Raw genomic sequence first — 21,297 nt, forward strand, 5'->3', positions numbered from 1 at the left:
AGCGCCACGTGGTCGATATAATACCGGAATACCGGCGCGGGGGAGCGGGGAGGGGGAGTCTCGGGACGAGACGAGAGACGGGGGAGGCGAGAGAGGCGCTGTACTCATCTCCTCTCGGATCGGACGACGCTGTGCCCCGAGCGATTCATGTCGCCCCGTTATCCGCGTGTCCATACGCACGGCAACACTTTTGCGTACAGTATACTTTCCTCATTCAGGTCGCTCTCGCGTTCCTCTCTCTCTCTCTCTTTCTCCTTCCGCCTCTCGCAGGGAAAACGCGCGACCGCTCACGCGTGCAAGTGACAAGTCGCGCGCAGACTTTACTTGGTTTTCGAATCGCGTTACTTGTTTCCTCGGAGTAAAAAGATTGATGATCGATAACGCGCGCTTGTTGGGTAACCGCGGTATTAATTGAAACACGCCGAGGAAAACCTCTCGCGAGTACCAATTACAGGTTTCCCGTAACGTACGTGTCTGACAGCTCGCCGACCGGCTTACGGGTGATGCGTTTGTGCCCTTTCGGCCGCTCGGCCGCGTGGAAGGTAACCTTTAATGTGAATCTTGGCAACTTTACGCAAAACGGCGTCGCTTGTGCAAGGGTTAAACGCGAGGTATCCATCGTCACTCCTTCGAGAGACGCGGCATTTAAGATATTAATTATATACGGGTTGGCGAAAGCTCGGGTAAACGTCTCGCAATCGATTGCGATGACGTATCAATTAGAGATTGCCGTATACGTAGGTGCGGTGACGGATTTCCTTCGATTGCGAATGACGGCAAAGATTAGCCGATTCTCCAAGTATACGTCAATTAAGTCTCCATGTCTCTCGCATCGTGAGCATTCGCGAACACGGCTCGTAACTTCTGGATAATCGATTTGCGCGCGCAAACGACGATGATTTAACAAATTGAGATAGAGGAATCAACTCCTCCGAGATCGAGTTTTCTCTGAATATAAATATCAATTATACTTGTACGTAGGAAGAAAGAAAGAACGAAAGAGAGAAAGACCACCGACGGTACCGCGCTTGTTAAGGGAGATGACAGCGTTACGTCGCCCGACGTTTACACCCGCGAACGTTGAGACAAGTGTGGAAAATATTCCGCACGTCATATAGATATCAAGAGGCATGACAAGCAATTCGCAAAATTGCAACAGCCCGCGGAGCTATTCCGCAACTTTTTGCCCGGCTAACGAAACAATCGCCGTCAGCGTTCCTACATGTCTATGTATTTTTTCCTCGCGAAAGGGTGAGAAAGAGCGATATGTAAATATGACGCGAGACTCGAAGAGCGCGCGATTGAAACACAATTGTCGCGCGTGCGAAAAGCATAACGTAAATCGCGGACTCGCGTCACATTCACCCGTCACGCGACTCGACGCGACATTGACGTTTCGACGTATCGACGATCGGGATCTCCGCTTTCTCACCTTTCGACGCTTACGAGGAGCGGAGAAACTGATTTTCGCACGATCTCCTACCTTGAGAAAGCAGCGTCCAACGGGCATGTCCTCGGGCACGGTAGCGTTGTAGAGCGGCTTCTCGAAGATGGGCTCGTTGTCGTTGTAATCGTGCACTGTCACGCGGACGGTCGCGCTGCTGCTCAGAGGCGGCCGTCCGGAGTCGGTCGCGATCACCACGAGAATCGGCGCCGGGTCGACCTCGCATTCGACGTGCGTCACCGTGCTGATGAGTCCGGTGATCTCGTCGATCGCGAACCACGACGTCGTGTTGAGCAGGGAGTAACGCACGGCCGAGTTGGTACCTTCGTCGAGATCGGTCGCGGTCACTCGCAGGACCGACGTGCCGGGCTCGGACGCCTCCAGGAGATGGGCGTCGTACCTCTCCCGCGCGAACCTGGGCGCGTTGTCGTTGACGTCGGTGACGAGGAGCCGGAAGGTGCGGACGGCGCGCAACGGTGGCGTGCCGGCGTCGGTCGCCTCCACCGACAGATCGTAGACGGGCTTCTCCTCGCGGTCCAGCGGCCGTTCGACCACCACCAGATAGATGATGTTGTCTCGCGTGGTGAGACCGAAGTGACCCTCGCCCCCGGTGAGCGTGACCGTCGCGTTCGAGTATTCCGTTCTGGAGTCGGGATCGCTGACGGATATCCGGGCGACGAATTCGCCGGGTTGCGCGCTCTCGCTGATCTTGGGGGTCGCGTCGTCCGACAGGAAGATGACGGTGATGGCCGGCTGATTGTCATTGACGTCGGTTACGCACACAGATAGGAAGGCGCTGGCTTCCAGCGGTTGGGCGCCGCGATCCCGGGCGACGATCACCAGCTCGTGCCGGTCCTTGGACTCAAAGTCGAGGGCCTTGTTGACGTAGACCATCCCGGTCTCCGGGTCGATGCGAAACATCTCCTCGCGGTCCGACTGCCGGCGATTAATGGAGTACTCGATGCGGCCGTTGTCGTCGGCGTCGGCGTCGGTCGCGTTCACCGCCAGCACCGGCGTGCCGACAGTCGCGTTCTCCGGCACGCACGCGACATAGCGCGTCTGATTGAAGATGGGCGGATTGTCGTTGACGTCCTGCACCGTCACGTTCACGTGCAGGCTCGATCGGAGCGGCGGCGTCCCCCCGTCGAGCGCCTCGATCACCAAGTGATACCGCGAACGCGCCTCCCGATCCAGCGAACCGGAACTCTGAAGGTCCACGTAGAGGACGCCGTCGCGGCCCATGTGCTGCGACAGCCGGAAGACGTTGCCGTGATTGCCGGCGACGATCTCGTAGCGCTGCGTCGAGTACTGCTCGAGATCGGGATCCTTGGCCGGTGGCAGCGCCCGTTTGACGTCGCGCGGCGAGTTCTCCGGGAACTCCACGTCCACGTGGTCCACGGGGAAGGTTGGCGCGTTGTCGTTCTCGTCGAGGACCTTGACGGTGATCTGCACGTTCTGCTGCAACGCCAGCAGGACGTACGACGGACGGGTCTCGCGGTCCAACTGCACCTTCGTCCTTATCTCGCCCGTCGCCTGATTCACGGTCAGATCGGACTCCACCGACGTACCCTCCACCGACACTATCAGGTATGGCGGATTGTCGGCGTCGATATATCCCACCCTCGTCCCCGGCGGCGCATTCTCGGAGACCTCCAGGCACGTTACGTTTTCGCGCGTAACGCTGGATAGCGCGCCCGGGGCGAGGGTCGCTCCCAGGACGAGGAACAGTAGCAGATGCCGCATCCTGGGGGTCTCCAACACCGCGCCACGGCCGTCCTCCTCCTCCTCCTCTCCCGTCTTCGTGATATTATCTCGATCTTTCCATTCCTACGCGACCGCTAGTCTCGCGAGACGCCGAGCGCGCGATGATGAACGAGAAGACGTATCGCTTCCGACGACGCAAAGTCCTTCCTCTTCCTCTCTCCTTCGCGACAACGAACGTCGCGGTGATTATCGCGGCGCTTTCCTTTCCTTCCCGACACCTTTCGTATCACCCAACATATTTACCACCAGCACCAATCAACCACGAAATCACTGCTTTTATCCTCGGTTTCTCTCGGCTGTAGTATTACACTTACACCGACGCGGAGTATTATCTCTTTTTCTCGCGGAAAAACGTAGCTTCGCGTTTAGAAAACCGGCAGGATTGTCTCACTGCGTCGTCGACCTGTCGTGGCCGCACGAGCCGTTTCCTGGTGCAAACCGCGACATCCCAGCGTCGCGAGGATACCTTCGTCTCTCTATCCTTTGAAATTTTCTCTTCTTCTCTCGCCTTTTTATCTTCCGCCTTCTCGGCTCTCTGATTCTAGGCTTCCTCTTCCTTCTTATTTTTCTCCGCCAGCTGTAAACATATCACAAATAGCCCTCGCTGTCACCGGGAATATCTCGATCGCGAAATATGGCACATTCCTCGCGTTAGATCCACGACTCGATAATAGAACCGATCAGCACGACCGGTCGTGAACCCGGCGCGATCGCCTCGCGTCATACATGGTGTCCCGTCGGACACCTCGAACGTCTGTCCTTGGGACACGCGATTCCGTTCGATTCTGCTCCCGTCGATCACGACGCGCCTAATTCGTTCCACGACGTCCCGGACCGGTTGCTGCCGTTATCATTCTCTCTACCTCGCGTAAGACACCCGCTTCTTCCGTATCTTCTCGAGGACCGTCGATCAAATCTCGGGCGGAGTTAACGACCAGGCGAAAGATCGGAATAATCGGGATCGAGACCGATGCGAACGGACGAAAACGACAATTCGTATGTACCGAACGTACTTCGAACTGTCAGTGTACACTCGCGATGCACCCTGATGGGGATAAATAACGCGCGCAAAGATACACGGTTCACCGAGATGCTCGCGAATCGCGATTCTCTTCGAGGTCTACGAGTATCTTGTCCGTCTCTCTTCTCCGTTCGCGAGTCGATATCGACGATAGGTTGATTGCGAGACCTCTCGAACACTTTTGGTACCGCGCGCCGAAGACCCTCGGAGGAAATCGGTCCTACGATCACGTGCGCTCGACGATCCGTATGCGCGAGCTCAACGACCGGAGGCTAAACTAGTAAAGTCCCCTTGAGAGAAGCACGGCACGAGGTGTTGTCGCGTACTCGAGCCCAACATCCGTTCCGCGCGGCTTCGAGGTTAGGCATGCACTGACATGGCGGCACCTGCGATGCCTACCTTTCCCCTGACTCGACGGGCCCGCGCGGTCGGGGAGGGGGGGGCAGGGGTTCGCGAACCAACCGGCGGCCATCTTGGAGAGGGGAGCAGCGATGCCGCTCGCAACCGGGACCGGGCCCCGGCATTCAACTCGCTCCTCGGCAGCGAGCAGCTAGACCATACCAAACTCTCTTACCTGCCTTGCCTGCCTGCCTGCTCGCATGCCGACTCGCTCGCACTCCCTTTCCCCTCGCATCCTTTTCCTTCTCTCCTGCGTCTTCTCTCTCCGCCGTCCTATCTACCTACCTACCTACCTACCTGAGCGCTCGGTATGCGAGGAACCGACTTACCGTCGGCGCTCATTCCGTGCCCGGCCCTACGTAGGACCTCCTGTACGTGTCTCCTGTGCCAAAGGTCCTGGAATTTCGTGACGCGACAAGAAAAACGGCTACGAGAACGTGCCGTCTCCTGCAAACGCGCGTTACACGAAAATAGGCTCTTCGAGAAGGATTCTCGGAGTGAAAGGACCTGTCAGTATCATGTACGAATTGTTTAATGACTAATGGCAGGTTCTGGAATTTTTGCAACGTGACCAGAAAAATATCGGAGCGACTCTAGGCGACATATCCCACGAATCGCAATGATTTAAGATCGAATGAGACAAATCGCCAAGATTCCGGAATTTCGTAACCTGACGAGAGAGAATGTGCCATCTTTCGTTGTTAGATACGTAAATCGGGATTATGAAAAGACAAAACGCCTCCTGGGTATGACATACAAATCATTAATGTCTACAGCCGTGTAGTTTTCAACATTTGCAATCACATGTGTTGGAGAAATCTGAAATTAAATCAAATAAATTCCAAACTTTTTCAGATATTACGCGGATGTTTTCGTGATAATTCAAATTTCGGATCAATTTATGCCAAATTTTTGTCATAAATTTACTTCTTTACGATATTCTGTACGACGTTTATATATACCTTGCATTATAATAGATTAAAAATTGCTAAATATATTTTCAGCGGCATATTAATTTGATTCTGTATTACGGAACCAAAGCCCTCTGATATTAGTTGTATAAATGAAATATGATCAAGTTTTCAAACTCGCCCATCAACCGCGAATATATAAAATGCGTGCATATATATAAATGAACAAAATAATTTATACTGTAGAGGCACAATTTTTCTACAAACGATGTTTTTACAGATAACAATGTACTGTGTTTGTATCGTTTATATATAAAAAATTATAGAAATTAAAATATTCGTGTTAAAAATAATAAATGTTGCTCTTATCTCATTCTATTCAATAAACATTATGCAAATCATATCGTTAAATGTAAATATTTGCTCTTCCGGGACTATAAATGCTAGTCTAAAGTGTTCATTTTTTTTCGATACAACGTCATGGGATATTTTTGATTCGCAATTATAATTTTACAAAAAAAATATCGTATATCGGTAAAATATAAAATTCAAGGTATCGTTAATATTAGACCATCGTCACTTCCTCGATCACGGAGAATCTCGTCTACATACCTGCCGAGCATGACGATATAAAGTAAACGAATATTTACAGCGACAATTAGACAGAGTAATAAACACCGATCGTCACAAATCGAAATTATTACAACGATTCGCCAATACGTTCCATCCAGGCGAAGCCGTCGAGGATCACGTCACGAGGAAGCGCGAGCTACTGTACGATTTGTTATTTCCTAAATTCCTAAATTTATCGATAATTGATAGATGGCCGAAATTATGCGCGAAATTAGCCAGGAACGAAAGAAAGGTCGATCGGTCTTCCGACGGCGACGACGGCGACGACGGCGACGATGACGGCGGCAGCCGGTCGGTCGCCGGCAGAGACGCGACGCGTACCGGGGGTCGAGGACCCCTGGTCTCTCTCTCTCTCTCTCTCTCCCCCTTCGTCCTCTCTCTTTCTCGTCTCTCTACCTGACTCTACGAGTAGGCAGATAAATCCGCCGCCTACTACTACTCGCCGCGGCGGACAATACGCTCGGGACGGTGCATCATCGTTCGTATTGTTTGCTCGGTCAACCGCTCGGCTTTTCTTGCAGGTGCTGGAAGCGGAGCGAGCGCGCGCACACACCATCACGTAACATGACGACGCGCATATAATACCGCGGTGACACGCGAATATTTCCCGGAAATTAAGTCACTTGTGCGCGGAAGTCTTTCCACTTTCCGCGTGGATTTCGCGCGTAGAAATAATGCGCGATTAGCGCGCGTTTTTAATTCCGCGAAGATGACTCGAATTGCCAGTAGTTAGTTTTAATAACGTGGGAATACGCGGATCGGGTTTCAAATTGTTCGCCAATTTCGCTCCGCGGACAGATCCGAGGAGAGAGCTCCAGGAGGAGAGAACTCCTTCTCGGTAAGTCGTCAACGCGCCTATATGTCCGGGATAGTAGCTCGACATCGACAGACGGTCGGCAGCAAAAACACTTCTTTGTAATAATAATGACTTCCATCTGCAGCCAATGTGTATCATTTTTGGCATGATAGAAAGAAATGCGTTGCGTGTTGTCACGCTTGCCTGCGTCCCTACGGCATCGGGACGAGAGAAATTGGCGCACCTGCGAATCTCTACGTCGAGAGGAAAGCGAAGAGGTGTTCGGTACTGCCGAACGATTCTTCATCGTACGACTGTTCTCGGAACGAGACTTCCTCCTTCTTTCCCAATCCTCTTACTCTCCTCTACTTATTACCTTACCTCTCCTAATTCTCGTCGTTCTCTTTCGGCTCGTTCGTTTTCGTTCTCGCTCCCCAATCTCCTCTTTTCTCTATTTCTTCTTCTTCTTCTGCTTCTTTTTCTTCTTCTAAGGTCGAGCTCACGATGAAAATGCCACCGTCACCGTCGTGCCCGATTCCCCTCTTTAGCGACGACGCACATTTCCACGAAATCGTTCCAGCGTACATCAATTTCGGCGCGACGTGGTGGCACGGTCGCTAGAAGAAAATTACAGAGTTCAGGGATAAAAGGTGGTAGCACGAGGGCAGAGGGCGAGGATGCAAAGAGGAGGAGGAAACCGAAGTGGTCCGTGGATATGAGGGAAGAATCACGGTGCGATAATCTGAGACCAAAGAAAGGAAAGATGACCGAGCTCTCGTCATTAAGCGGAATGATTGCCGCTCGCGAAGACCACCTACACTTGCAAAGAGGCGCCCCAAGGACGAGTGCACCCCAAGGATGCTGGACCGCCGTGCGCTTTTACAAGCCTACGAATGGAACCCCGCGGTTTCGTCGACCCACTTCCGGCGAAGCCAATCAGCGAGCGTTGGCCGCCCAGAAAACGCTACGATGCAACGGAATAAGTATTTTGAAAGATCAAAAACCAGCCGTCGTGTCATTATTCTCGAAAGTGAGATAGATGTACCCGTAAATAACTAGTTAAGGAATTTACTCGTTATATTTCAGACTCTTATTCTGCGTCTGGAGGTAAGATTCACGTAAAATACGATCGGTTTTGTATAAGCGGACTAATTGAAAGAGAGAGAAAAAGAAATGTTTTAAAATATAATTTCCCATCGCGGGTGGAATTAGGATTATTTTTAAAGCCATAGAAATCGAATTATGCAAAGTCAAGGGAATACTAGTGTTTAGCGAGCGATGATGTTACCAGACAAAGTCGGTGCACGATAGAGTTACGAGTTTCGAATGTCTGCCCGTAGTCGTGACTACCTCTAGTATTTCGCGACGCTCGCTCGAATTTCGTAAAAATGCTATTTGAAAGAAAACGGCAGCCAAAATGATACCAAGTTTCACGCCATATCGATATCGCGTAATGGTCTGCTATCTCATTTCATTTGCAGAGGAATAAAAAAACAAAAATATGAAAATTAAAAAATACACTTTCAATACTTTATTATGTCTTTAAAAGTTAAAATCGTTTAAAATTGATTTTCGCTCGATCGATTGTTATTTTCCTACGTCGTTCTCGAAAAACGTTCCGACAAATATTCTACAAGAAAGAGATCGCATGGTATACGTTTTCATAATTCAATGCAAGAATATTGAACATAGATTACACCATTTTACAAAGAGACCAAGAGCATTCATACAAATGTCATAAATATAATTTTTGCGTATATTTTTCTATACTTTGCCTTGAAAAGAGTTAACAACCATGGACGCGCATGTTTGAATGTGACGAGAAACGTGCGTTTACAAGAGCAAATACAAGAGCGAGAGGAAGGGGAGGGGCAGAATGAAAGACAAGTTTGGAATATTTTCTCACAATTGACGATTCACGCGATACGCGGCACAAACGCTGGCAATGTCGCGGAGTGGTGGCGTAAAATAGTAGCATCGAAGAAGACGATGAGGGCCTCCGGCGAGAGAAGAGAAGAGATCGAACGGAAAAGGAAAGGAGAGCGGTATAGCGGAGGGAGCAGGAGGATTTGTCGATCCTGCGTCGGTTGTACGGAGAGGCGCCGAAAATTGGATACTGGTGGGGGTGATGGAGACCAGCCGCATAATGACAGGGTGCCTCGCGCCAAGGCCCCGCTAACGAACCGGCCCACGGAACCCAAAGGGTCCGAGCTAGGACACGACACTGTATTATTTTACCATTTCGGGGGTCGGGGGCATCATCAGAAATCATCGCCGAATCCATATAATCAGTAGACGGTTACGTGCAGCCATGATTTTTAAGAGCTGCACGAAGGGAGGATGAGACAAGAAGGGTGACGCGGAGAGAAACGAGGAAAGTAGAGACCTAATAAGGCGAATGGTCGTAGGTGCCTTCGCGTCTCCTTGTCCTCGGTGTCCTTTCGGAGGATCTCGCGAACTTCTCTTTCGACGCCGTCCTCTGATATGAACTTATAGAACTCATTGGGGCCGCGTTAATGACACGAACGCGATAAAAAGCAAGCGAGCTACCTTTCTGTCCGCCCTGTGATTCTTTTTCGTGCATGGCGACTCCATCTTGTACGAAGGTGGGCCTTAAAACGTCCCAATGAGATTGCAAATGCATGGTAGAACGATTTTAGAGCGCGATGATGGAAGGGCGAAATTGCTCGCGAAAGAAAAAAAAATAAAAGAAATTTGAGAGTCGCGCGCGATCTCTGGGAATTGACAAGACGGAGATGAGAGCACTTCGTTAAAACGAGTGCTTTCCGACTTTTTTTACATCTTTCGTCTCTCAAAGAGAATGTCTTGGTAATTAAAAACAAATTGCTTTAAGAGCCTATGTAATTGCAAAAATGTACACGCTCGACAGTAAATCAATTTTTACTTTTTTCTTACATACCGAACAAAAGAATCTAAACGCGTTGTATTGAAAAAATATTTAACGTTAAAGAAATGCGATTTAACAAAATACTTATTCACGGAAAATGCATACATATATACGTATATATTAGATTATATATATTTATATATAAAAGTATTTCTACTTCTTCATTTTTTGCTGCGTGTTTGTTATTAATTTCTGAATTAATTAAGATATTTATAGCAATTTATGAAAGCGTCCCGTAACGATCTTCATCGATATTACAGGGTGAAAAGTAAATTCAATGTACGAGTCACCAATATTATATTCCACAGTACAAGATCACAGTCGGGAGTGAAGCAATGAAGTGCAATACGCGAGCACACCGTGAAAGTCGATCGATAAAGATCTAAATGAAAGTTGTAGAGGGAATATAAAGCGACTCTCCTGAGCGCAGCTACTTTGCGTAGGACCGACCGGTTTGCCAGAAAAAGAGAAGAAGGACATTTTGCATGTTACGTGTTCTACACTGATTGGAAACTTGCCGTCTATAAGTCATAGCTTGTCGAATAAAAAGAAATAATATCGCACGATGCAGAAGTTGAAGCAATCATATATACCGTGCATACGTGTATCGATATAATGATGACATTTATAGTCGACATGAAATAACGTTAAAATGATAATTGTTAATTTTATTCGATACCGTTGCGTTGTATTACATCTTCAGGTTTATTAAGTCTCAATTAGAGCGTACTTCGTCCTTATCTGGGCTAAACAACATAGAATAACAACTTAATTTCTTTCACGTTTTACATTTATCTTTGGAGAAAAAAAAAAGAAAAAGCATCGACTCGCGCGGATAGAATAATTTAGACCCGAAGGAAAAACCAAGACCGCGTTCGGATATTCCGTGGGAGTATAGTAGAATGATAGAGCTCGGTTCGACACGTAAACGGGATATCGATACGCGTTATTTCGATAATTAGGAGCTTTTCTTTCGACAAAGGTCGTCTCGAGCCTCACGGACTGGTTTAAAAATCCTACGGTCCATGTTCGCTGGTTCGGTCTACAGATAACGTCCTGACGATCCGATTAGAGGCGCGTCCTGCTCCGATATATCGTGAAGTTGTCTTCTGTTTCTCCAAATTATGCGGCGGCACGATGTCCCTTATCGAATGTCTCTTTCGTTGACGCTCGAGGGACCTTTAATCACAACTTGTCTCGATAAATTTAAATGTGACGCGCTCTCGCGAAACGTTGACTAAACTGCTAAAGGCATAGTTAAATGCGTCAAATACCTTCGACTTTTGCGTAGAAGAAAACAGCTTTACGTATAACGTACGACGCAGTCTATTTTCTCGCGGGCGTTGAGTCCTGGGCGCATTCTAGCAATGCCATGTTCAATCAACGACAAAAGAGGCTGACTAGGAAGGAGCCTTGAATACTTAATTTCAACTACTTTACCTCGTGCGTTATCCATGCAGAAGTTACGGCCTTGATCCGTGAGCAAGTGGCACTTTCCCGCCTCGTCGTCCACACGGTAAATCTACTCTACGAGCCATGTAGTCCTATCAAAGACGCGAACACAATGCGCGGTAATTGAGTTACGCAGGCATGGTGCAAACTTCAGTGCAAACCTGGCACGGACGATGAAACTGCAAGACGTTACACCGACTTGACGAATTTACGATGGAATGCGGTGCTGATATAAGTAGGAATTTATATAGATGAATCGATTTTTATTTCTTTGCTTCTTTCGGGAGATGCTTGAATCTATCATAATCAGCATTCTAATCTATCGTATTCAACATTCTCGAGGAATGTTTGATCGTAAGATCTTATTACTTTGTAACAATGAACATAACAATATTTTCATGACAGCAATAAAATATAAAATTAATATTAATAATATGTATTTTTCTTAAAATATAAAATTAATAATTTCAATAATAATATATAACTGATCCGTGTGGTTTTTTAAATATTCGTACATAAGTATACAAGATATGTGTAAAATATATACGAGTGTTATAGAAATATTAAAACGATACGTACTTTGAGCATATGCATAGAATATAATTGACAAACAGATGTTAAGACGTCTATTATTCCACTAGGTCTATGTAAGACTATTTCGTGCATCTTCGCGTCTAGGGCGCTTTCTCTTCTTTCTCATCTCATTTTTCTATGCACGTACACACTCATACATGCATGTGATGCAACAACTTCACGTACATCGCGAAGCAATAATACTTTTCAAACTGCGATAGAGTGCCTAGATCAATTATTTCTGATTCCGAGTAATAATAATGTGAGTATAATTGTGCCCCGTCGTTTTAGATTAGTAGCTATTAATTGCTTTCCTCCCCCGGCGTATTTCATTATGATAGGTGTCATTTATGGCCGCGCGCGGTTGCTGCGGGACTCGAGCGAGAGAAACAACTTGATATTATGCTTCTGGCGTGATTGGTTGAATCTTACACCTCCGCAAGTTTAGTGTTGTGTGCTATTTAAAGATACTGCGAAAAAGTAAATTTTATTATAATTTCTCAGGAGAAAATTTGAAAAATGATATACCTGAATTTTTTTCTAATTTGTGTGTGATTGCATCTCTTTGTTACATACACACGCAGACTTATGGAACGTAGAAACATTAAGGTGACTCCATCTCTTGGTTATCTTGCGTAGTAACGGAGGAATGTTAGACCAATGAAATTTTTGTAGGATATAAAGAAAAGATGGAAATAACAACTTAATAATATTTTAATTTATAGAAATAATCTATTTATTTTTAAATTCAAAATGTACATTAAACTTGAAAATAATAATATATACTGGACCAGCTTAGTTAAGGTTTAAGAGGCATATTGGGCCAATATTGAGGATTCATGATATCTTTATATTTGTTCGTTGCAGTTTCCAAAGCAGTTTCCATTGCTAATATTTTGGAACTATCGTCACCATATAACAAATGTGCTTCCTGTTTCCTCATATAGATTTTCTCAGCATCATTAATGATGGGAATTTCTTCTACAAAATTTTCCTTATACATCTCAGCAGCATCAATGATGGAAATTTCTTCTAGAGAATGTTCCTTCTTAATCTCTTTAGATTTACATGTTTGCTTCAACTGTCTTTTGTGTCTCTCGCTTATTTCGAAAAACTTTAACATATCTTCATTCACATTAAACTCAACCTCTCCAATATTCGAATTAAATTCTGTATAGTTTTCTTCCTGCATATCTGTTTTATGGTTCTTTTTATAATAATTGTTTTTCCGAGTTATATTAGGATAGGTACAATGCTGAGCTAACAATCTCACTTTATCGCGCAGCATTTCATTTTCATATTCAAGAGCAAGGCAGCGTGATCTCCACCAGGTTATACTATGTCTGCAAATAGCAATTTATTGAACAATTAAATGTTTTACAAGAAAAACTATTTAGTATTTCTCTCATATTCTATATATATATATATATATTTTTATTATTATTATTATTTGAATTATTATTTTTCTCTAATGTGTAATTCAATGAAGTTTTTCGAATAAAATTTTTTAATAAATTTATCTGTGTAAGAAAAAAAAAATTGTAGAAAAGAGAATGAGAGAGGGCATAAATGATAAATTTTTTGTCTTACACTTACCTTTTTTGCCATTCTTGAGCTGATGCATAATTTTTCCAAAAAGCATCGGCTTGCATCGTGGTCGTTCCTATTCTTCGCGCATCAAAAGCATTAATATATTCTGGGAACACTTCCCAATGCTTCGCGGACGATTTAACCTCAATTCTAATTCGCTCGTGTAATTGTTTTCGTTTCAGGTATCGCTTTTTCTTCCACTTTTTGTGCCGTTTTGTAGGAACAAATTCCATACCTCGAAAATAGATTACTTTACAAAACACAGCTGAGTTTTTATGTTAACTCCATTGTTTACATTTTCGTATTAACGCCATCCGTTGTGAGACGATAGAACCTGATCAAGCATCGACTTATTCTATCAATTTTTTTTTGTTTTCGGACAAATCTAAAGGTGCAATTTCATTGACGCTAGAAACCAGCGGCAAATTAAAATCACTTTCTCTAGATATGGCGTCAATAAAATAAAGTTCAAACAGTTTCAACTTTTTCAGTGTGTAAAGCGGCCTTTTCATTGACGCTACTTTTTAGCGTCAATGAAATTGCACCTTAACAGTTGGCAGCCCTACGAGAGAGGCTGTGCAGCACTGCGCGTATATAAAATAAATTTGAAATCGCTTCTAGCTAACCATCTTCACGCGATCGACTTTATTTGAATTGCACGGCATCGCATCGAATTATGATGCGGCGCCGATTTGTTCGAACGTAATTCGGGACATCGCAATGCTCTATAGGCGTCGAATGAGCACGAATTGTCACGCAAATATGATAAATCAAATCTACTCACTCGTTCACCGGCTGTTCCATAGGCCGCTCCACTCGCTCGCCTCGGGACGTCCCATTCCGATCTTGATGCACACGATATCATCAACGCGAACGCGCGACACTTTATTCGGCACTCCCGATATTCGCTCGCATCCGATAATCATCATCAAGGGCGCAAATAACGCGACGCGACTTCGCTCCATCTTCGCGATGACGCCATCACTGAATATCGTCAAAAATCGCTGTCGCGCGTTTTCATCGACACACTATGAAAGTCGCGCGATCATCCTTGGACACTTTCGACGCTCTTTCACTCGCGATATTCGTTTAAAAATGGTTAAAAGACGCGAAAAATGCGGACGTTCGACGATCCGTGTAACTGCGTATGACTCCGAGTCACGTATGACGCGTATGACGTAGCAGTCACGCGCCAACATGGTGGCCGAACCAGTGCGCAGAAACGAATGCGCAGAAACGAATGCGCACTGGTTCGGCCGCCATGTTGGCGCGTGACTGCTACGTCATACGCGTCATACGTGACTCGGAGTCATACGCAGTTACACGGATCGTCGAACGTCCGCATTTTTCGCGTCTTTTAACCATTTTTAAACGAATATCGCGAGTGAAAGAGCGTCGAAAGTGTCCAAGGATGATCGCGCGACTTTCATAGTGTGTCGATGAAAACGCGCGACAGCGATTTTTGACGATATTCAGTGATGGCGTCATCGCGAAGATGGAGCGAAGTCGCGTCGCGTTATTTGCGCCCTTGATGATGATTATCGAATGCGAGCGAATATCGGGAGTGCCGAATAAAGTGTCGCGGGTTCGCGTTGATGATATCGTGTGCATCAAGATCGGAATGGGACGTCCCGAGGCGAGCGAGTGGAGCGGCCGGAAACAGCCTATGGAACAGCCGGTGAACGAGTGAGTAGATTTGATTTATCATATTTTCGTGACAATTCGTGCTCATTCGACGCCTATACAGCATTGCGATGTCCCGAATTACGTTCGAACAAATCGGCGCCGCATCATAATTCGACGCGATGCCGTGCAATTCAAATAAAGTTGATCGCGTGAAGATGGTTAGGCTAGAAGCGATTTCAAATTTATTTTATATACGCGCAGTGCTGCACAGCCTATCTTGTAGGGCTGCCAACTGTTAAGGTGCAATTTCATTGACGCTAAAAAGTAGCGTCAATGAAAAGGCCGCTTTACACACTGAAAAAGTTGAAACTGTTTGAACTTTATTTTATTGACGCCATATCTAGAGAAAGTCTAGTGATTTTAATTTGCCGCTGGTTTCTAGCGTCAATGAAATTGCACCTTAATGCGTGCATGAAATTTGCTTTTACGAGGAGGAGATGAATATAGATATAGTCTAATTTTTAATACAAATTATTTAATTTTTTAATACAATTAAAATATAGTCTAATTTTTAATACATTAATATTGATCAGAGAAAAAAAAAGAAATATTTTTATTTTAAAATATAAAAATATTTATCTTATATAAATAATAACTTATTTTTCGTTGTTTTCGAATGCTTTATAATCTTTCTCTAATCTCTATTTTTTTATATTGTTTTATACATAGGAAAATAAAATAGTATATTAATCTAAGCTGATAATATATATTAAACATTACAAATTATTATTATAAATTGAAATAAATTGGACGAAAAAAATAAATCTTATAGTATTTATAATATAATATGCACATAAGAAAGCAATGTAGTATTTTCTAGTGTATAAATTCCAACTAATAATGGAAAAAGAATTTCTTAATTTCTGTTTTACTTATATGAAGATACCATGAGTCCTCAATATTGGCACAATGCGAAATGAGAAAAATGCAAAAATATATGAAAGATTAAATAGGTGATTTTTATTAGAAATATACAGTAATGTGTTTTGTGAGGGTTTTATACAAATCTAAAAAAAGAGGCTTTAACTTAAGTGAAAGTTATGCATATATAACACCCTTATAAGATGTTATCTAGATGTCTAGAGATATTATCCTTATCCTGTTTTCGCACACCCAAAGTTACACTTTACAGTCATTTACAGTGAGACAAAGTTTTTTTTTGCATTGAAATATCTACACATATTTTGCACACACAAGTACTATAATCTGTCCGTCTCTCTTTTCATCTCCCTATACAGTAAATCTTATAAATATCTCAAAATTCAACACACTACTTAATTATTTCTGAGAATGTATTCATTACATTCTTTACGTTTTAGAATTTCAAGCTTATAATCACAATCAGTCTCAATCACAATATATAAAAAAAAAAGAAAAATATTCCATCTACTATCAACTGAAAAAACTGATTAGAAACGAGCTATTGTTGTTTATGTTTTTCTCAAAGTATTTTTGACTGTTTATTTGTTATCTAATTTCGTCAAAAACCGTGGAAATTGTCAACAATATTTTTGAAATAATATGTATAAAACTTCAAATACTATTACAGATATTTGATTTTTCGAATGGAGAGACTTTCAATCAGATTTCTATTAATAAATCATTGTAAAGCTCCAATCTTGACCTCACATATATGTCATATTCAATCCACGTTCAAACATTACTTCATCGTCTCCTAATTTAACATTGGCGCTACCTGAGCTATTTCTCCTCGAATTATTAGTTCGAGCTCCATTAACTCGAGTATTATTACCAGATGCTTCATCATCGCTTCCATTCATTGATGTCATTTTATGCAATCGTTCCAAACCAATAATCACACGAACATCATCAGGAATCTGATCTTCCATGGACATAAGCTGATAATAAATACCTTCAGCTTTAGAAATTGTCCAAGGTAACTCAATATGAAGTGACAAATCATTTATATGCTGTAAATAATAACATTAGAATATTTTAGAATTTGATAAAAATAATTATCATTGTACCATTGTAAAAAAGTATTTTGAAAATTACCTTTAATATTTCTGTAAATCCATAATTATTTTCTATTAAAATATTCTTCTCTGTGTCCAAAATAGCTGCGCATATAAGTAAATGAAAGTTTTTGCAAGGTAAATTCGTCCACAGTATTTCCCATAATTTTAATATATCGATCGCGCTAAATTCTCGCTTAAAGAGTACCAACAACCATCGAAAGCAAAAAAACATATTGCCAGAATCATGTCTATTTAGATAGTATGCCAATTGTGGTTCCGTAGTGCATAATAAAGTATGCAATTGGCATAATTGTGTTTTCATGCCTTTTTGATCCATCTCAAAATTAGTGCTCTGTTTTAAAATAATAGAAATTGCATATACTTGCAAGCATTGGCATTATATACTATTATGTAAAGAATATCAAACTCACCACTTTATCCATGAATCCAACAAAACACCAAAATGCATCTACCTCATTATCCATTAAAAATAAGATAGGACTAAGAAGATCACTCATACCCTGAACATATCCTAAATCAAAATTGTACATTACATAGGTCATGAGTATATCATACAGTTGTTCTAAGTGAGGGTTATTATCTCCTGCATAATAGGGATGTGTTCGGTCTGTTCTATTTACATCCTTTTCTGAAATAAAATTAAAAGATGTATAATATATATTTATTTATTTCAAAATATGAGAAATTTTATTCTTATATCACTTTATAGCCTTACCTATTAAACTTTTTCGTTCCCTATAGTCGGAAAATCGACTCTCTTGCGCGGACGTAAATGTACGCCATTGCAATTTCATTGTGAAATATTCATCAGTCTTTTTCCTCTTCAATTCTAATCTTTCATTATGTGTCGATCGCCATGGATAATAATTCAATAAAAATTTCCATACTTCGAAACGCAGTGATGGAAAAATACCCTAATAAATGCCACATATGATAAAATTTGTCACATGTTATATTTAAACAATTAGAAACATATTATTGAAAAAAACAGATATATACCCCACGAAAAATGATTTCTTTAACAGCCTCTGGATTAATAATTCTTCCTTCTGGATCTTTGTATTTCTCCCATTGTTCTTGTGTCAATGGTGCACCTGATAAAATTATGAAATTTTTATTTAAATACATAATATATATATATATATATATATATATATACGCAATTAAAAATTTTATATGTAAGAGTCCTATGCTATGTTATTTATCTATGTTGATATACATATTAATGTGTATATTCATATATTAATTTATATACCACGTGGACATGGCGGTCGCGGAGGTAAATCCACTCCAACTCCAATTACTTCGTACTCTTCTCCGGATCCTTCTCCAGATACAGATATAGATACACGTGGATGAGGATCGATTGTAAGAGATTGATTTAATAGATCGGCAACTGCCTCTTCAACAGGTCGTTTCACTGGCTCTTTATATACTATAATATTATTATATATAATGTATATCACATAAATAAATATATAAATATATTATATATATATATATATATATATGTTGCAATTTTAATAGCCAGCAGTGTATAATGTATTATATGTAATATATGCCTATGAAAGCACATCTACAGCAAATTGTAATATATTGATTTTAGTATAATATATATTGATTTTAGATATAAATCCACTTACACCAAATGTCTGCAAGTTTACTGAAAGCCTCTAATGTTGTTTCATAAGGACGATTATGTAAGTTTTTTACAAATTTCCATACATAATCGGAAGTATTCTCTTGAAACAGATCTAATTCAGCGAAAGATTTCTTTAACACAGTCTCAACTTCATCCAAAACAAGATACAAGTTTTTATCCGAACGTGATTTTACGAATTTAATAAATCCCTTCAGTGAATTAACAAAACTTTCAGCATTACACAACTGAAAGAAGGCAACATAGGTGGTACCATCTCTCTGCATAAATATAAGTTGTTGTCCACCGTGATTCACACGAAACGACTTTAAGTCGGAGAATAATATTTTAACGGTTCTTGTACGTCCAAAAGAATCTCCACCTTCTGAGTTTGTACGAGTTCGTCTTGTATGAGTATCTACTAAGGACCATTCTAGATCTTGATCTTGACATTCTGATACCACAGAATCTTCTATAGGCTTCCATTCTATGCATTTGCCAAAACTCTGCAAAAATAGACAAACTTTGTAGGATATATATATATATATATGTACATATAAATAACATTAATTGCAATAATAAAAAAATCTTACATATTGCACAATATTAAGTGTTCCAGAACTATGAATCTCATCTTCTCTAGCATTTGCTCCACGAAGTACAACTCCTGTATGGATGCAGAGATCCTAAGATCAACAAAATAACATTCATATTAAATAAAAATTTGCAAAGGATTGTAATAATTGCGTATCTGACAGAGCACTATAAATAAATCTGCGCTATAATTAAACATAACGGTTGACGATTATATGTGACGATTGTAGGTGATAACGAATGCATACCACAATACTGTTTATAAACAGATTGCAAAATGTCAAATTATCAAGGACAAATTATATTATCAATTTCATGAATAAGATCATTTGCGCTATCACATAACTTTTTCATGATTCTCGCGATTATGAACAAACGACTTCGAGTCACTCGAAATTCATGGAACGCCAAAAGAAATCTCCTCCTAACCTCTTCCTAACCAAATCGAAAAACGCGAAACGACAAAGCGTTCTTTATGTAAATCATAGCAGATGCTTTTACGCGATTAATCGAATGTCATTGTTCCGATAATCCCGCGATTATTTCCGATTGTTGAATTTCGCGTGAAACACGCCATGAGATACATGTGGGCGGATGCATTCCACGAATGTCATCTCGTCTGTAATCACGACAGCGTGATCGAATCTTTCCTGACCGGCGCATCGTCCTTCGACAGGACCTCGCCCGATGACCACATCCTGCAAAAACGCTCGCTTACCTTTCCCTGTTCCGTAGGCTCGAACATCTCGGGCTTTATGAAATCAATCGTCCTTATCGAAGTCAACTCACTGCACTCACTCTCATCGCAACTATCCCACATCGCGACACAACCCCTGTCTCTGTTCCTTCTCTCGCGTATCAGTTGCCTGTCTCGCTCGCACACTGATATCGCGATATCTATGTGATATCTATTACTGCGCGTATCTTTAATCTGCTTTGGTCCGCGTTGGTCTTTGAGAATTAAAATGGTAAATATATAGGGTGTGTAGAAAAAGAAAGAGAAAATCCAGAAATAAAATTCAAATTCTTTTCAAGGTAAATGATGAATTTTCGTTCGAATGACTTGCATATTAAACGCGTGCGTTTGTATCTCCGATCTTTGTTTTTTAGGATTTATATTAATGCCTAATGTCTGTTTTTTTTTCTTTTCACACTTTTCATACTTTTATCTAAAAACGAAACGAAATTACATTCCTAATGTTGATAAAAAGAGATTGAAGAAAATATGTAAAGTATTTTCTCCTATATATCATTTGGTTTTAATTTAAGGTTTTAATTTTTAAATTTAATTTAAGGTCCTATATATCATTTGGTTTTAATTTAAGGTTTTAATTTAATTTAAGGTCCTATATATCATTTGGTTTTAATTTAAGGTTTTAATTTAAGGTTTTATTTTAAGGTTTTAATTTAAGATTTTAATTTAAGGTTTTAATTTAATTTAAGGTCCTATATATCATTTGGTTTTAATTATGAAGGAAAAAATTTGTATTGAATAATGAATATAATGAATACATATATTCATTATACTTGTTATAAATCCTTAATATAAATGAATTCGTGGATCAAAAAGATCTCATTAGATCGATTTTTTATTCAAATTGATGAAAAACATTTCTTTTTAATGATGAAGTATGTGTAGTGGTATAAAATGTCCCATCACTCTTGGCTATCTAACCAGATAGGGTTAAAATTCAGACGCAGCGCACGCCTACATTATTAAGCATGCTAAAGTGCACGATCAATGCACGTGACAAGCACCAAGTGCATGTATCAAGTGCATGTGACAAATATAAATTTCATCACGTTTTCATTTTCGGAAATGTCTTGTTTCATATGCGTTGTTTCATATACGATATGACAAGATGATGTTGGAGAGACGTTGTGTAT

General features: G+C 41.9%; 3 protein-coding genes across 4 annotated transcripts in view; all 3 read right to left on the reverse strand.

The window, feature by feature from the left end:
- The window catches only part of LOC105248839 (protein dachsous), a 307,896-nt gene extending 296,542 nt beyond the window's left edge, over positions 1–11,354 (reverse strand). Inside the window, exons 1-3 of one of the 2 annotated variants that reach the window (XM_025410623.1) lie at positions 11,317–11,354; positions 7,350–7,585; positions 1,484–3,785 (exon numbers count right to left, since the gene is read on the reverse strand). In XM_025410623.1, the coding sequence (XP_025266408.1) occupies positions 1,484–3,187 (1,704 nt within the window). In that variant the 5' untranslated portion in view covers positions 3,188–3,785; positions 7,350–7,585; positions 11,317–11,354. Of the gene's footprint in view, positions 1–1,483; positions 4,588–7,349; positions 7,586–11,316 lie in introns of those variants that run through there. The other variant, XM_025410622.1, reaches the window with a different exon arrangement.
- Positions 11,355–12,661: 1,307 nt separating this feature from the next.
- LOC105248837 (uncharacterized protein F10E9.5) lies at positions 12,662–13,855 on the reverse strand. The gene is made up of 2 exons (XM_011253851.3): positions 13,498–13,855; positions 12,662–13,244 (listed from the first exon to the last, which is right to left on the reverse strand). The coding sequence occupies exons 1-2, from the start codon at positions 13,722–13,724 to the stop codon at positions 12,701–12,703; spliced, it is 771 nt and encodes a 256-aa protein (XP_011252153.1). The 5' UTR covers positions 13,725–13,855; the 3' UTR covers positions 12,662–12,700.
- Positions 13,856–16,127: 2,272 nt separating this feature from the next.
- LOC105248869 (TBC1 domain family member 15) lies at positions 16,128–20,237 on the reverse strand. Its single transcript, XM_025410617.1, has 9 exons — positions 20,129–20,237; positions 19,410–19,502; positions 18,821–19,322; positions 18,433–18,612; positions 18,177–18,271; positions 17,893–18,091; positions 17,588–17,805; positions 17,194–17,508; positions 16,128–17,108 (listed from the first exon to the last, which is right to left on the reverse strand). Exons 1-9 carry the CDS (start codon positions 20,228–20,230, stop codon positions 16,803–16,805), a joined length of 2,010 nt encoding a protein of 669 aa, XP_025266402.1. The 5' UTR covers positions 20,231–20,237; the 3' UTR covers positions 16,128–16,802.
- Between the last annotated feature and the right edge of the window lie 1,060 nt (positions 20,238–21,297).

Source organism: Camponotus floridanus, unplaced genomic scaffold (genome assembly GCF_003227725.1).
Source record: "Camponotus floridanus strain SB8 unplaced genomic scaffold, Cflo_v7.5 scaffold33, whole genome shotgun sequence".
Taxonomy (NCBI): Eukaryota; Metazoa; Arthropoda; class Insecta; order Hymenoptera; family Formicidae; genus Camponotus; species Camponotus floridanus.